General features: G+C 40.1%; 1 protein-coding gene across 1 annotated transcript; it reads right to left on the bottom strand.

Annotated features, from left to right (window-relative positions):
• Window positions 1-26: 26 nt before the first annotated feature.
• Window positions 27-15634, bottom strand: mapkapk5 (MAPK activated protein kinase 5). The gene is made up of 14 exons (XM_037097234.1): window positions 14527-15634; window positions 13096-13169; window positions 9770-9845; window positions 8196-8293; window positions 7981-8089; window positions 7599-7688; window positions 7195-7290; window positions 7021-7101; window positions 6700-6887; window positions 6259-6379; window positions 6027-6157; window positions 5709-5824; window positions 5340-5444; window positions 27-4492 (listed from the first exon to the last, which is right to left on the bottom strand). The coding sequence occupies exons 1-14, from the start codon at window positions 14560-14562 to the stop codon at window positions 4398-4400; spliced, it is 1416 nt and encodes a 471-aa protein (XP_036953129.1). The 5' UTR covers window positions 14563-15634; the 3' UTR covers window positions 27-4397.
• Window positions 15635-17348: the final 1714 nt, after the last annotated feature.

Below are 17348 nucleotides of genomic sequence, written 5' to 3'. Positions count from 1 at the left end.
TAAAATATACTCAAATACTCAAAAAATATGTTCAAAAGTCAGAGAATTTCTTTATTACAAAGTCAGCATGGTGATGACATTCCAGAGAAGACGGAAAAGGGTAAAAGAATAGAAGTGTGGACAGGAATACAGCGAGTCTTCATGACAGATTCAGGTACATGCTACATAATGTGCCAGACCAGAAATAAAAAAGAAGACAGAAGAAAGCAGAGAAAAGGCTTTAAACTTTCAAAGTGATTTCCTTTCCACTTTGTTTCTGACTTCAACATAAGCAGGAACAACTACATCCGGTTGTTCTTCTTCCTTTTTACATCTCTGAGGCCAAACCCAAAGAAACAACTCAAAATGTTTCAAACCTTCTGTTCTTTATGAGAAGCAGGAGGAAACATATGGAGGGCTGAAACTGACAAAATCAAAAGTAATTAAATAAATGTCTCAATAAATGAATTGTCATTTAAATAAATATATATCATCACTGATAAAATGCTTTACATATTTATTTACCATTGTAGTAATTCAACTATTTATTTACTTTCCCATTTCATTTATTGTTCAAAGATTAGAAATAAAGCAGCACATGAATAAAAACATTTAAAAATAAATGAAAGCATACATTTGAATAATTCATAATACGATGGTTATGAAAGTTAAATAAATACAGAGGCACATTAAAATTGAAATATCAATTGATGTCACATCTTACTAATTCATTTTCAATCTCATTTTTGGTCAATTTAATAGCATAGGACTACTTACTGAGTAATCTATTTAGTTTTGATTTCGGCAGTTTCGGTCTTCCAAACAAAAAAGAAACAAATGGTGCCAGCTAAATCATTTCTGCAGCTCATGTAATTTTCAACGAGCTGATCGGGACAGCTTGTATAAAACAAGAATTCTCATCTCTCTTCTTTGAACAGAAAAGAGTGGAAGCTACTTAATATATCCGTGAAATATGTCTGAATGTCAGTCCAGGGGAATCCTGCAGCAACAGGAGGAGAGGGAGGTAGTGTCTTCAAAACCAACTGCCCTCTGGGAATTTTTTAGTAGCACTGAGCGGCCAACAGCAGCTAAATTGTGCTTGAGCATGACCGTGTGTTTCCCTTAGGTTTACATTTTTACTATGGCGTGATCGACATCAGCATACTAGCCTCGACTCTGCAGCGCAAAAATGCTAATTGATGATAATGCTCAATCAGGCAGCGCCCTGCGATTCAGGCCTCCAGCAACACAAAGCAGCTTCAGCAGACTCGACACAAGTTACACACATAAATTAATAATACACACACACACACACACACACACACACACACACACACACACACACACACACACATATCCATACACAGCAGCTCTGGGCTCCACTTTTAGCGAGCTCTGCTGATTCTGCAATACTGTAAATTTGATTTGCTCCGCTACAAAATGTATGATCGACATAAAAGTAGAAACTTGACTGCTGCACATTAAAGCAAAGGTTTGAAATGCCTGTCTGTTAAATTTAAGGCCACAACACTGCTACAGCTCACTAATCAACATGTTATCTTTTTTCATTACTACGAAGACGTTTGTGTTTGGATGGCAACCACAGATTTGTGTAACTCACAAGAGTTGTATGTGTCGTTTTCTTTGTTGTTCACACTTTGTATTTTATAATGTGACAAGGCTTTGGTTAAGATCTGGTTGGGTTTATCTTTATCTTCCCCTGCCCTCCCCCCGCATACCACATCTCCTCTGATTGGTCTGCTCACACACGCCTGAGCCAGCATCGTTCACAATGTATCTGATCTGCTTGGTCATGTTTTCAGGTTTTAGTAAGCTTCACTTCCACCGTGAATATAGGCGTAAATTATGCACATGTGCAGCAGCTTCTAGTATTTATGCTAAGCTAGGCTAACTGGCTGTGGCCTTATATTTAACTGAACAGACCCAAGTGGTATCAAGCTTCTCATCTGGCACCGAATCTCAGCAGTGAATAAACATATTTTCCCAATATGTTTGAATGTTTTTTTAAAGCGTCAGTGGTGAAATAAGGGGAAAAAAGCTAAGAAATTAAAAAAATAGTTTTTGGAGGAGAGACCCCCCCACCCACCCCAATATGATACTAATGCAAGGTGAATTTCAAAAAAATCTTGCCAAACTGAAATATGGAATGAAAACTGGCATGAAACCAGGCAAATCACAGCTAAAGGGGCAGATATCAATCAGTCCTCACAATGATTTTGAGTTTCAACTCATCCTGTAATTCATTTTCAGGATGAAGCTGCCGCCCCATCAACAAGGCACATTAGAGTGTAAAACTTAGCCATGTCAAAACAAGAGCTTTTCAAACATAAAATGTGGTTAATAGGAAGTTGTTTTTCTTCAAGGAGACTGTATGACAATCCATCATCACAGACGGGCTAAATGAGCAAATGTTTTTCAAACCAAACTTAAATTAGAAAGACAGACATACAAAATTGCACTTTTTCTTCATGTCGGTTACAAATGGCGCAGAAAAGATGAGTTTACTGTCACTGCGCTGCGGCTCCAATATCTATCCAACAATGAGCTGAGGAAAAACAGCCTTGTTTGAAGGTTTGTGACACTGCAACAAGATCAACCACCCAGGAAAAAAAATAGATTTATCTAGTAGTATCTAGATAATTTTCACCAAATCTTTCGATCATCACAGAATGTCGAAATCTGCAGAGTTTCACTGCAAGACACTGCGACCGTGTTCTCTAATGGCTGAGGATAGATGTGTCTTTTCATGGAGGTAAAAAAAACAAAAAACACCTTGATGGGGGGGATTTTCTTTTAAATAAATTTAAAAAATGTTAGAGAAATAATCACCAGGCACTGAACAAGAGAACTTGTACTCTCAGCCATATAAACCCTGTTCTGTCATATTGACATGGCCTCCAGAACATGAGAAATATTATCAGATATGACCAGAGCTCTAGAACAAAGTCAACGATATGAGATCAGTCAGAAGTAAAGGATGAGGATGAGTGAAGGGCTGGAGTATTTGCTGGTATTCAGACCTTTGAAATGACGTAGAGAGGAACAGACAGTAATACTGATGGACTGATACACACTATCTCACTACCACGCACTATGAATACATGATGACATCACTGCCCTATTGCACATTCAGCCAACTGAATCCTAAGAGATCAGTTTATGGATGCTGAAACTTTTCCTGCTGATCTGACATCGACTACATTGCACCAAAATGTCTGTGTCCTTCGTGTGTGTTTTGGCTCTAAGAGCGACTTAAATATTAACTGGCCCTGGTCTGAATTCCAGTAGATTCAACGTGTACGTCACAGATTGCGTCACTTTCACAGATCAAAAGCTTTTACTGAAGACTAAACTTAAGACCATTCAGAATCACATCAAAAACGGGAAGACATAAAAAAAGCAAACATTTGAGATAATTTGCTTCATTTTACTTGCCAAACAGACTTCAGAAGCTGACAATTAGTATCATCACTTCATGAGTATGAGTTGAACTCCAGCTGAGCGTGAAAGGAAAAACGGCTCAATGCTGAAGTCGTAACCGAAACTTTTGTCCCCATCCAACGATCTGAAAAACCTCCATCTTTTAAAGAAAACTGAAAGAAGTCAGAAGCTTCAGAAAAGGCTAGGAAGTGGACCTCAGGTTTTAAACTGTTTTGGTCAAATAACACTGATCTAATTCAGAGTTACGACAAAACCCAGCCAGCGTCAGTTTGCTTTGTTTCTTTAAGTGTCTTCTCTTTCCAGCTTCAAAGGGGGATGTGACAAAATGTATTTGAGGCTGCATTTAGTCTATTTCATCCCACTCTCTTTAAGGTCAAGGGAAAGTTACACACAAACAAAGATTCAGATAACTTAAAACGCAGTCTGAGATTCAGAATGTGTGTGGAAGTACAAAGTCACACCGTAGACAGCTTCTCTCTTAACTTTTAAGCCCACTGCCCGGCTACAAGTAAGGTATAAAATAATGGAACTCTTTCTTTAAATAAATACAATTTCTTAGGATGGTTAAAAAGGAAATAAAATAGAATAAAGTGAACTAACTGGGATAAAACATGTGGCGCCTTGGACAATCAGCTAATAAAAATTCCCTCCCAGAAAATAATTTCTTTAACTGATTTTTCTCTTCTTTCTTTTTTTTTTTTGCAAAAATGAAAATATAGTTTGTTTTTTCCATTTTCTTTGCAAGTGTCCATTTAAAAAAAAAATTATAGTACCAATGAGTCGTCTTTGAAATATATCTACAGCTGTACAATAGGTCTTGCAAGTGGATTCATGAAAAAAAAAAAAAAAAAAAAAACATTAGCGCATCATTTTACATAAAAAAGCTTCTTTACAGATATGGGTTAAAAAGGGTCATAATAAACAATATAAAAAGAAGATAGAAAGACAGCGTTTTGCTAATGAGATTCTTCAAGATTCGTTTTCTCTTCGATGGCCTGTTTCACTATTTCAGCCAACTTCAGGCGGTCGACTTTATCGGAGAAGGCTCGACCTGTGGAGAACAAGACGGTGGTTAAGAACCTTTGTAAACAACAATCACACAATCAGTCACATCAATGAGAAAATGATGAATTCCATTAACCGGAGAGGATATCATGAATGTGTTCCTTAAAGCAGCAATAAACAAGTTTGTGCTTTGAGTCGTCGTTCAACTCTAATAAATGCCTTGGGACAGAATTTTATCTATTTGGTGTAGTTGGGAGTTATGTCAGACAGCAGTTTGCTATTTGGCTTGATTGCTGAGTGTCTATGGGATCAAATCACAAAATTATGATCCCATAGACATCCACTAATTTAGATAAACTAAGTAAACTGAAGTGTCCTTTTCTGAGGGGAGACATGCAGTTTCAGAGTGTAAATGAATTAAGGTCTTCAAAGTTTACAGGGTGATATCTTGGTTAGTCCAAAACTGAAAAATAATCAGTTTATGATCTTGTAACACAAAGAAAAGCAATTGATCCTCACGCAAGTTTGGCAATTTAGCTTGAAAATGACTTAGTCAGTGAACACATTTGTTACTGATTCATTTTCTCACTTTTACTTTACCGGTAATCAATCCTCAGACTTTCAACATCACACGAGGTTTGAGATGTTATGTCACATTTGGATTATTTATTAGTTGCTATGGACAACTGAGCTATGTTGTAACTGCAACTGATAAAGCTAAATAAACAAAGAGGAAGAGAAAAAGTATTTAATAGTTATGCTATTCATTGTTAATTCATCTGACAGACAACCACAGGCCCCTTTTCTAAAAGATGCTTTGTTTTTATCTGTCAAATACAAAAGAGAATGAAGAGAACTTTGCCAGATTAAGATCAGATGAAAATGGTACTGACCGTCCCAGCTGAGGCCCTGCAGGCCGTCTCTCAGCAGTTTACAGTCTCTGTTAAACCTCCAGGCTTCATACATCACCTCATTCAGCTTTTCATCCTCGTTCTCTCCTGCACAAACAAAAACATCCACTTCAGATGCTGCCGAGAGCTACAACTTCATAATCATTCCTCAGATACACTATTACATTTTGGAAAAGACGACTAGCAGCTAGTAGCTTACTAGCTGATTATTTCCTACTTTATTTCAGCCAAGTTAAAGCTAATGTGCACTCTAACAGTAAAAAAAGACATCTTCTTAATAAAATGAAATGACTGAAAAACAAAAACTACTTCAGGAGAAATAAAGATTTGGCATCACGCGGGTTTACTGACCAGCTTGTGGTAGTATACACTGTGCAATGACATCTCGTAATTTCTCCACCGCTACGTTTGAGTCTTCCCCTCCGTTCTCTGGGTCATGAATGAAGAAACCGTCACTGGGCTTCGGGCTGCAACAGAGAAACAAGAGCACACTTCAGATCACACTTTAACATTTCAATCAAATAAAATGTCCCCAAAAATACATCTTAATAAGCACAGACTGGGGACTGCTTGGACAGTCAGAGACAAAATTAGCAGAAAAGTCACTGATTCTAGTTTTGCCTTGAATAGAACTACTGTATGTGTGGGAACAAAACAAAACCTTCATACCCTAGTAGTTTCCGCTTCCTGAGGATTGGGTTGTTGACAGAGTTTAGGGGCTTCAGGCTGACGTTCAGATCCTGAATTCTCATGTTGGCCAACTGCTCTGCGTGGGCCTGCTGGATTCCTGCGACTACCGCCTGGAAAGGGAAGAGCACAGACATTGAGAAATCATTGGCTTCTGTGGGTAAGTTTAGTCAGGAGCAGCTGCCAGATTGTGCACCTTTAACTTCGGACTCACCTTATCCATCATCATCTGGGCAGAGGGCAGCACGTTATCGAGGGCTTCGGTGCAGTTTAGCCAAGGGTGAGCCAAGACTCCCTCGATAGTCAGCCTCTCCTCTGGCTTCACCTTCAGCAGCCTGCAGGGAACAGACAAGGATGGGAGGAGGCACAAATTATTAGATGGAGAGAAGAATGAATAAAGAAATGTGCAGAGGGATGGTAAGAATGAGAGTGAGGAAGTAGGGGGAAAGGAAATATGGGCAGTATAGTAGGCACAATAACAAATAATATATAATTGTAAGAATAAAGCAGTTTTTGAATATTGAAAAAAAAAGGTATTTAACTGTTAATTGAGCTAAATATAGCTTGCAGCTGTTACAATCGAGAGGCATGCTAGGTTTGGATTGAGTAAGATGAGACGGCCAGACCAAAGCAGAGGGAAAAGAAACAGACTCACTTGCGTACGATGTCCTTGGCCATCTCAGAGATCTGGCTCCACTCATCTTCAGGGAAGTCGAAGCTGCCTGTCATGATCTTCTTCCTCATGTCCTTCGGGATGGTGCGACTGTGGTGCTTTGAGTAGAACGGAGGATAGCCGCACAGCATCACGTAGATAATCACACCGAGAGACCACAAGTCACAGCTCTAAAGAACAATCGAAAGGGAAAAACATTTTCATATTATTTACAGTGTACATTTAGAAGCGAAATCTGTATCTAGCACAGTCCTGGAAAACTACATCAAATTAAATCTGAAGAATGAAAGACTTGAGTCTCACCTTGTTATAGGTATAAGGAGTGGGTGAGGTAGGTATAATTCCAGACTTTTCCTTCTGGTGTCTTCTTTGAGCCTCAAGTACCTAAAAAGAAATAACAACAGGAGGGAAACATGATGGAATCTGTGCCTGTATATTTAACAAGTATATAGGGTGAATTCTAATTGAGCTTTTTACCTGAGGTGCTACGTAGTAGGGAGTGAACTGAGGGGTCATCAAGTCTCCTTGATCAATTTTGGCAAAGCCAAAGTCACACAACTTCACAGGTGCATCCTGTGGAAAAGACAGAATCACAGAGCAAGCAGCATGAACGTGGAGTAGCTTTCAGTAAAATTTAAAAATCTAATTTTGCTTGTGTCTCAGGGGCTTTAGTTTCATCACTGTGTTGCCAGATGAATGGCGAATTGCAAAGCCTACTACAGCAAATGCAGATTGGATATCTACAAATCCTCGACACCATCTTTGTGCCAAACACAGCCAATAAATTACACACGAATGCCGTGTGTTTAATTAGCACAAAAGCATCAGCGTCGGTGGTGGTTCACTTTAAAATACTGCAATTTGCAACTTCAAGTACCCACCAGAGAGTTATCTTTGAAGAGTAGGTTCTCTGGCTTCAGGTCGCGATGTGCAATATTTAGGGAGTGACAATGTTCCAAGGCTTGACTGATCTGCAGGAGGAAGAGACATCGGACTGAGTGACCACTCCACATGCGTTTGTGTAAACGCAGCCTTTAAAACACACTCAATTTAAACTGGTGATGTGTGTTGCTTTCTATTGACCCTGTTTGACTGCCTCATTTGCTGCTTTATCCGTGAAGGGACTGCGAGATATGTTGTTACACAAAAAAGAAACACGCAGACAAGACAAGACATAAACATCTTAATATCTAGAGGATTACACTTTAAGAGCAAGAACAGTCTTGACCCCTGGCATACTAAAGCGTGTGTGTCTTCAGCTACCTGTTTAGTGACCTGGCTGGCCATCTTTTCAGTAAAGTGCCTGTGCTGACTGATTCTGTGGAACAGTTCACCGCCTTCCATCATCTCCATGACGATCAGGAGCCTCGCTCTGTCAAAAAACAAAAAAAACAACAAGAGAGGAGGTGCTGATGGTCAGAGGAAACAGCATAAGAGAGGAGGTGGACTGATGTTGAGTTAAAAAGAGATCTCTTTACCTCGGGCTGGACTCGTGTGGGAACTGGACACTGTTGGCGTAAACCTCCAGGATTTGCACTATGTTTGGGTGGTTGGCACACATCATATGAAGACGCACCTGCATGGAAGAGAATCAAACATCCTGTATGCAATCATTCTTTTACAATGTTACATTTGCACTTAAAACTAGATGAAAAAGGTGCAACACAGCACAGCGTCCCATCCTCAATGCAGTCATTTGGCCTGCACTAATAATACTCTGGCTTCGAGGTTGGGATTTCTCTGCACATGGACAATTAAAGATGAAATCCATTTTTCCACATTTTAACACTACAGCAAAAGACATATCATCTTCTGTTTGTGAAGTTGTTTCACCTTATTGCTTTATGTCATAATGGTTGCCTAGATCAGAGAGTGTTCAACTCAAGAAGAATTTGGGTGACAATAGCACTCAGATGATGAATTGTAACAAATGGAAGATAGAATTATAAATTGATGCCATTACTAACGCCTGTGCTTTTCCTACTATGACCAATGAGGATTTCTGTTATAAAAAAGGTATATTCCACCATGATATATGTAATTTACACCCTGATAGCAATACATGTGGTAGCACAGTAGTCTGATCCAATACTGTCATCAAAAGTAGTCCTGCTCATTGATTTGTGTCACTTCCACAATGATGTAATACAACACGAGATATTGACTTCACTGATTACGGAGAGCCTGCAAGCTCCATAATGTCACTGATATGGTCTTTTTTATATATGGGCCAGCCCCAACTGCTTAAGGACTTGTTTACTGTCCTTTTCTTTCATCATAGTAACAGACTAGAATTACCACCTTGCGGTTGTTTGCCTTTTGCGTGCCAGTCAAGTTACTATTCTTGAGCTGTGGCATTTAAAAATGGCAAGAACATTATTTTTGCAGAACATGTCACAGTGAAGTTGACCTTTGACTTTTTGGATATATAATATCACAACGTTCATCTTCTGAAAATGTGAATTCATAATGCCTCTGGCCAACACTATTGCTGGCGCAGAGGCATAAAAAAGGTCAGGGCAGTTTTTGTGCATGTGTGTGAGACGGAGAGCGAGATGAACACCTGGAAGCTCAACGGGATTTAGTCATTTAGAAACATGAGCTCTGTGACAAAAGAGTGCAAGAATCTGCCTTATGAACTATTCAACGAGACCACTGCATGTATTTGAGGTGCAGCCTCATTTAAACAGATGTTAATAGTGGCTGAAGAATATCTTGTTGTGTGGAAATAATCTGTGCTCAGTGACAGCTCTCACAGTTCAGCAGTGAGATTTGTGTGAACAAAGTCTGTGTTGCTTGTTTTGACTGCATGTCTCCCTGCTGTGTAAGCGGCTTGATCAAAACAGAAGGCTGCTAATGACATGGAGAGGCTGCTAGACACACTGTTCAGCACCGGAAAACAACGATATGGACAAGGAAAGATGAGGACAGAGAGCAGGAATTAATGAAGACAGATAACAGGCAGGCAGACAGACCAAAAGCAAATTGATGATACAGCCCAAAACAACAGACAACAGACATCAATCACGGCTGCGACAGCCTTTCCTCTAACCTCATTTCTGGCCTTGGGGCGATCAATGAGGATCTTCAGGGCCAGACGTTCCTGAGTTGACTTCTTCACACAAACTCTGAAAAGGAAGAAAACAAGACAAACATCTTGGTTAACATGATAACCATAGCTGTGTCATTTGATCATGTACGAAAAGAATCAATATGGTTGTTTCTTTCGTCCCATTTTCAGGTGTTTCCTTAACAAATCATTCAAGTCATGTGTTCTAAATCCTTGTCTGCTATATGTAATCACTTTATCTGTATATCAAAAACACAGCCAGGCGTTCTGTCACCATTCTTGTTTGTATGGTAAAGAAACAAGACCATTATCAAGTCCAGACAATTTTATCTATATAACCCAAAAAACACAAATCTGTCTCACAAGCGGATCAAATGTTCAGTTAAAGGCCAGACCGTATCCACAAACAAAGCACAGCTGGTATTAATATGTAGCCTAATAAAGAATCCTGTGTGTGTCTGTGTCTACCCTCTGCTTTTTCATCCACTGATGTGCAGTCACCTTTGATCCCAATAAAAAGGTATAGTGTTCAAGAGAGCCATTGATCTCTTACCATAGACATTCCCTTTAATGAAAGTTAAAAATGATCTTATTCAGCACCACCTGACAGCTTCCAGCTCTTCACTGAAGAATCAGGATCAAGGATCTTATAGCTTTATAAGAGAAAAAAAATCAACATAACTAAACGAAAAATTCTCTCTAAGCCTTGATCATCACATCTAAATTGTTACTATAAATCCAATGAAGATACAAATGTACAACACACATATAAATCCCAACCACCAATCACATTACCCATTGTTTTAATGGCTTTGGCTTTTTTAGCCTGTTGTGAGTTGTCTTTTACACCCTTCGTTGTATTCATTGACTTGATGTCATTGAAAAAGAGGGTTACCCCACGTTGATCTTGAGTATAAATAAAGTTTGATTCATTGATTGGAAAAAAAAATAGGATTACAGTATCACTTTATTCTCACAGTATTTTACCAGATGTTCATATCAGCTTGGATTTGTATGTTTAGATCCAGGAGTTAGTGGTGATTAACTTCTACTCTTTATTGTTAATTTATATGACCTTGAATATGGTTCTGCAGGTGTTATACATTTCAATCAGTCTTGGTAAAATGTGCTGCGAGGTTAAATCTGGCCTGATAGAGACTATCAGCTGACTTGCTCGAGTTAGGAACAGTATTTTGTCAACATCACAGTTTGTTGTAGGAAATATGAATCTTATCTACATCTTTGGAATGAAGGCAAAAGTAAATAGCGTGAGTCTGTCCTAAGGTTTTCATACATTTATATTCATGGTTGAGGAAAAATCTAAATGAATCTCTCCTGTTGATGGTTTCTTTTAGGACTGCAGCAGAAAACTGAATAAATATGGACCACAGGGGTTCATATTTCATTTTCTAAAAACAGTCTTGACACCTTTCTGCCTCCTCACAGCAACAATGACTCAAATATTCACTTTAAACAGCAACCTCTAAAAACTCAGATTACACTATTACAGCATTACAGCGAGAAACATTCTGCTTCGGCCAAAGTTCACTTGACTGGAAAAGCAATACCTTCCTAATGAATCACAGAGTTAGGTGGAGGGGGCTGGTACAGTAAACAGCATGAGTGTGTGAGTAACAATGAGAATCAAAACACATTCACATCAGGCAAAAGTCTCCATGAATCTGAGTGTCTAATACCAAGTTAGACAACATGAGACAGGGTAAACATAAGGGTTGCAGTGAAAGAAACAAAGACCTGACATGACTCATCAGCGTTTAACTGCGTGTTTACTTGGAGGATTGATGAGTCACTATCTCCATATTCTTGTCACTTGAGGACAAAACTACACAGATTAGGAAATAACAAGTATCTCTCTGCTGATCCTGACCAACAGTAGCTTCAAAGTGCAGAATGGGCAGGAGGAATCAGTGACACACTGATATATTACAGCAGGAATCAGCAGGGTAGTCAGGCTTGCAGAGATGAAACTGCACAAAGCAGAAACAGACGCAAAGCTGTTCAGGCAGCCTCTGCCTCTCTGTAATGTTTGGCATTCAGGAGGCAGTTTTAGGATTACAAATACTGGTAATAAGATATATTAGCTACTATTAACAGGTCCAAGTCAGGTTGTAAACCAATATCTCTAGTGTCTTCTCTTTGATAATAACAGAGAAAAGTCTTGTTTCCATGCCTGAAGACAACTTTAATCTGTCCTTCAGATTCACAACACACATTTTCCTGTGACATTATTCCCCGATCCCCCAAGCATCCACTAAATGAATGCATCTTCTCAAAAGGTTGAATGCTTTGCACAGTTTAATTTATAGCATGCAATGTTTTAAAACTGCCAAAGCAGAAGAATGAAACATAAATACACAAAAGATTAATATGACCTTAAATAACAGGCTAAGATACTTCCACTCAAATGTGTGAGGGATGAAGTCCTGAGGTTGGATTCAGGCCGAAAACGCTGCAGTTACATGTTTCTGAGCCAAATGAGCCACCACCAACCACAACAGACACCGTGCCAAACATCTCTGTATCAAGCTTCAAGTTGTGACGGTGCTACACACCAGTAGTTGCTCCAGTTGGGTCAAGTGACAAGCATTTGGCCCCGTCATATTCTCAATGTGTGTTAATGTGTCATGGATACAGTCAGACTGCGCTGAGGAGCTGGTGCCACGGTGGACACGGTGTGATAAAAGCACAGGAGAAGTAGAAAGCAGTAGAAACATGCACAAAGGGTTTTTTTTGGCAGCGGTCACAAAGTTTGTCCAGTCAACAGCCTAGTTAAAAAATAATCTGCTCTGACATCATACTTGAATCCAGCTGTGTGCCAAAAGTGAACAGCAACATTCACAGATGTGATTTTAGTCACGCACACGTAGGGCTGTGGAATACATCACTATTTAACTCTATCTTTATTCCTATTATTGGGTTTTATAATATTCTGAGTCATGTCATACTTTTTTCAGATCCAAGCAAAACTAGAAAGAGGGCTCTGTTCTCACAGCTTGGCTTCACCCAGAAAGTTAAAAAAATGACTGCTCCTATACAATAACCCATAATACTAAACAGGTTATTCCTCAATCACTAACAGATAATGTCTCCTAGTTATGTTATACCACTCGTCCTGGTCCTAGTTTGGTAAAAGCATTCTGTTTACACAATCGTTCCCCGGCAGCACCAGCCTGACATCAATCTGATGCAACACAAACACACTGACGTCAGTAGAAAAGATCATATTTAGAGACTAGAGAAACACCACGGCGAGAAGTACTTCTTAACACTCTCTTTCTCACACTCACCTGACAGGTCCACTGATGCCGGCTCCCAACTTCTGTGTCCAGTTAATGTTGTACTCATCTAGAATGGAGGTCTCCTGTATGGAAGAGAATCACACCAAACAAACACTTATCGATGTATAAATGTGGTATTTTTCCACATATAAGATGTCAAAAGATCTGTTTAGTTGTCAGCTTGGACTCAATTACTGTAAGTAGAGAATATCAACTGAATCTTCTGTTTACAAAAGATGTTCTACTGAGTAAGAGTGTTAAGACATCCATTGTTTTAGCACTGGGTTGTGTTATAGCCATTGTGTCCATTATCACCTGTCTACTGTTTCAAGAATGCTAATCCCGAACACAAATTATTATTGAAAAAGCAGACACCTCGGATGCTATTATACACATACATAAACTCGGCCCCTGCTGCCTAAAAAAGGATAATAAAGAGATGCTATTCAAATAGAAAGGAACAACTGTGCCCTCCTTGATTTACCAGGTTAAAAAGACTTGAGCTTGAATTGGTTTGTCAATATTTCCAACTTGATTCTGTATTCAAATCATGACCGTTAACTGGCAGACCTGCGTTTCTTCCTTTCCTGACATTATGTTGGTCTTTGCCAGCACAACGACTTCATTGTGTGCCACTGCCAACAGCTACCATATTGTCTCCTCCCCACTGTCCCTACCGGGCCAATCTAGGATTCATGGTGGTTACGTAACACAGGACAAGAGGCTGGTATTTACTACACAACAAACAAGGGGTCTTTACTTCAAATCTTTGAAAGAGATCTGTCTTCACTATTCCCAACACTGGCAGGATGATGGATCCACCAAAGTTTCTTCACTCTGAGTTTTTTCAGTCCAGGTTCTGAGCCGTTATCATGATTATATCTTTGCTCCAGGGTCTTCATGCCAGGGAGCCTGACTTAAACCCAAAGTTAGCAAGCCAACCCACTACTCTTTCTTCACGACAGTGGTCCCAGTGTGTGTGTTGCAGTTCTCAGCGTCGTGGCCCCAGTCAACCCAGCAATAGGCACATTCTGACCCAACTGGGAGAGATCACATTTTACTGCTGACATAAATGTCCTGGCAGCGACAGGCTGAGAGGAGAAGGCCAGGAACAAATCCCAGAGCACAAGTGTAAAGGAGTGTTGCCAGTGACAGTGACCACGCTGGATAGATCCAAGCGCCACAGCAATGTTTATCAAGGTTAAAACTTTTCATAACACATTGTCCATGAGTCACATTTTTGGGGGACAAATCCATGACTCACACCACAAGACATTTGAGAGCAGAAGCCACTGGAACCATTAGATCATCATATGTGGCCTAAAACTGACAATCATGTAAACAGTCAAACTTCAATAATTAAAAGATAAATATTGATCACTATACAGAGCTGCAATGTCTACATGCATGAAGATTGATGAGGGATTTTGTTGAAATTACCTTGATGAACTTGTCTGCGTTGTTATCCTCCGACATGGTGTCTGCTCCCTGACAGATGAAGTCTGTCTCGCCAATCTCAGACAGTTGACAGTGGAAACAAAAAGTCTTTCTCTGACCTTCTCAAAGTTTAGGTCTTGCAACCCCGGGCTTGACCAAGGCTTGTTACAACACTACTGATGACGGGAAAAGGCCATTAGAGCATAATGATATTCGGCCACCAGTCACCCAAAGCCGGGTTTCGTTCCCCTGGAGATCTGAAGCCCTCCAGCCGCAGCGATGTCGCGTCAGATCAGGCGAGCTCGGCTCACAACCTCCAGGTCCGACCCGCTCTTCAAGTCGTCTTAAATTCACTGTGGTGACCATGTAGAGTGCCAGACTCCGAGCACGGTAACCAGAAAAGCCGAAGACGAGCCCAATGTGGACTAGCCCACCACTTTTGGAGGGGCACGAAGTGTATTTTTAGCCAGCGCAATGAGAGCGGTGCCCTGCTAACGCCGCGAAGACACAGGGGACCGGCTAAGTTGCTGTTAGCCTGCTTGCTAGCAAGTGAGCTGGTGCCCCTCCATCCCACGGTTAAGGCAGGTGATTACACAACAAAGGCGATCCTGAAAGAGACGGTAGACCACAGCTACTGTCTGGGAAACACCGGGACTGTTCTTGATGTGCGCTCGGTTGATCTTCCACAACAAGCACACCGTGTTCCCAAAAGCAGAGGCAGCCTATTATGTCGTCGAGTCGAGTCTGCTAACGGGCTAAGGGGTTAGCTCAGGTGGCAAGTTCGTTTTCCGGCTCTACTCGGAGCCGGAGATGATAACATTCTCCTGTGAGACAGTGTAATAAAAAGGAGCGCTCGTACGGAACATTTACACCATCTCAGAAATGTAGAGGGTTCATGGAAAATGTTTTCAGAGGTGACCAGGGACAGACACGCATCTCTGGACTATTTTGCTAATCCCATATCTTCTTGTCAGTGGAAATACACAACCAAGTCGGCACTACGCAGTAGCAGTCCGTGTAGAACGCCTGATGGAAATCACCGACGCGTTATAAACATTTGACTTTGATATCAGGATGTGTATTTGTTTTCTATCAATACATATAAGTATTTGCCACGTATGAAGTAGGTCTTAGTCAGTACATTTTAAACTGAACTGTTTTTAAATGTTGATCAAAAATACTCTTGTAATGGCCTGACTCTGATAGGTCCTTATTAGGGCCCAGCTTTTTTCAAATTAAACTTTATTAACAATGTATTTTGTTTACAAAACAAGGTAAATATATAACTGAAATATTTGCCACTGAACATACACACATTAAATTAAAAAAAAAAGAAGAGTAATTAAGTTAAACAAAAATAAGTAATTTGGGGTTTAGATTAAAAATATATTTATATATCATCAAGAAGGTCACTAAACCAAATATTTTAGCACTTAACAATTAATGTGAGTCATCCCAAAATGTTTTGTTTGAACAAGAAGAATAAAGAGTCTGCCATTTTCTATATCACCTTTACAGAAATAACTAACAGGGCTGACAGGTTGACCCTGTTATTCAACATATTTGACACAAGGCCAACTCCCATCAGGACCTCCACCCCCTGCCCCCTCAACCATGATCACTGATCAGGTGAGACAGGAAAAGGACCGCAAACACTGCACTCAGGAAATGCTACGGGCCTCGAGGGTGTGAGCATGGGGATGCTCTAGCTACACTCTGTACAGCAGCACATTTCCAACCCGACACTGAACCTGGAAAACACTCCACACTGTGGAGGACATAATACCAGGTCTGAGTACCCAAGAAAGGGCATGGACAAGTCCTGAAAGACTACAGACCCTTGGCCTTGGCATGCCATGTGATGAAGACCCTTGAGAGACTGATACTCTCCCACCGCCACCCACTGGTCAAAACATAGCTGGACCTTCTTCCGTTTGTCTACCAGGCAGTCAAAAAGTGAAAAATGCCATTATTTACTTGCTAAACCTGGACAATGCTGGGAGCAAAGTGGGGTTCATTTTCTGTGAGTTCTCTGGTGCTTTTACTGCACAAATGTTTGTGTGAGACAAGCTCAGGGCCATGCAGATGAACACCTTACTTTCATCCTGGATGACGGATTACCTAAGCTCCAGGCCACAGTTTGTAAGACTAAGGAACTAGGTGTCAGGAGCTTGGGTCATGGCAAGTCCATAAGTTCATCAAGCTGGTCATTATGTGTTTCTACTGGTTTTCTATCCACAAGCCCTTACCATTTATAGGCACATCTGTAACCCATGATCAAATACAACAGCAGTGCAGTAAATCCCACCTTTGCAAACCTTAGAATGTTCTATTTTTGTTGAGGTTCCTTATTTATTTGAATACCCTTTGAAGCCGAAGTTGTAGACGATGCTATTTACAGAGCAAACTGTCTCTGTTATTTTACCCACCCCTTCTTTGTCCACATGAGGGGGACAAAATATGTGCACAATAAAATGTCTATTTTGAAATCCATCAGAGCTTGTCAAGTCTCTAATTATTACAAATAGCTCACTGTAGGTATTTTGCCATATATATGCTAATTCGAATGTCTTGATCAGAAAAAAGAAATGTTGCAACTTGTGCTGGAGACGTGATTAGTATGGAACGGAAAATTATAAAAAGCATCTATGTCCCCTTATGAAGTGTGCTAACTAGAAACAAATGTGTTGTAAACTGGAGAATTTAAAATACAATTTGATCATAGAAAAGAAAAAGGGCGATGGAAATGGAATTTGGTGGTGATATAAAAAGTTTGCATACTTGATGCTATTTAAAGGGTTATGATTGATTTATTGCAGAAGAAA

This window comes from Acanthopagrus latus, chromosome 5 (genome assembly GCF_904848185.1).
Source record: "Acanthopagrus latus isolate v.2019 chromosome 5, fAcaLat1.1, whole genome shotgun sequence".
NCBI lineage: Eukaryota > Metazoa > Chordata > Actinopteri > Spariformes > Sparidae > Acanthopagrus > Acanthopagrus latus.
Note: the sequence above shows the minus strand (reverse complement) of the source record. Positions and strands in the feature narration are given on the sequence as shown.

What these genes read in the sequence shown, in the direction of transcription:
- mapkapk5 (XM_037097234.1), bottom strand. Translation starts at nt 14,562, where the DNA reads ATGTCGGAGGATAACAACGCAGACAAGTTCATCAAG. An exon ending in GGCATCAGTGGACCTGTCAG is followed by an intron (nt 9,846 to 13,095) that starts GTGAGTGTGAGA and finishes CTTCCTTTTCAG; the next exon opens with AGTTTGTGTGAAGAAGTCAA. An exon ending in CCAGCCAGGTCACTAAACAG is followed by an intron (nt 7,689 to 7,980) that starts GTAGCTGAAGAC and finishes TTCCTCCTGCAG; the next exon opens with ATCAGTCAAGCCTTGGAACA.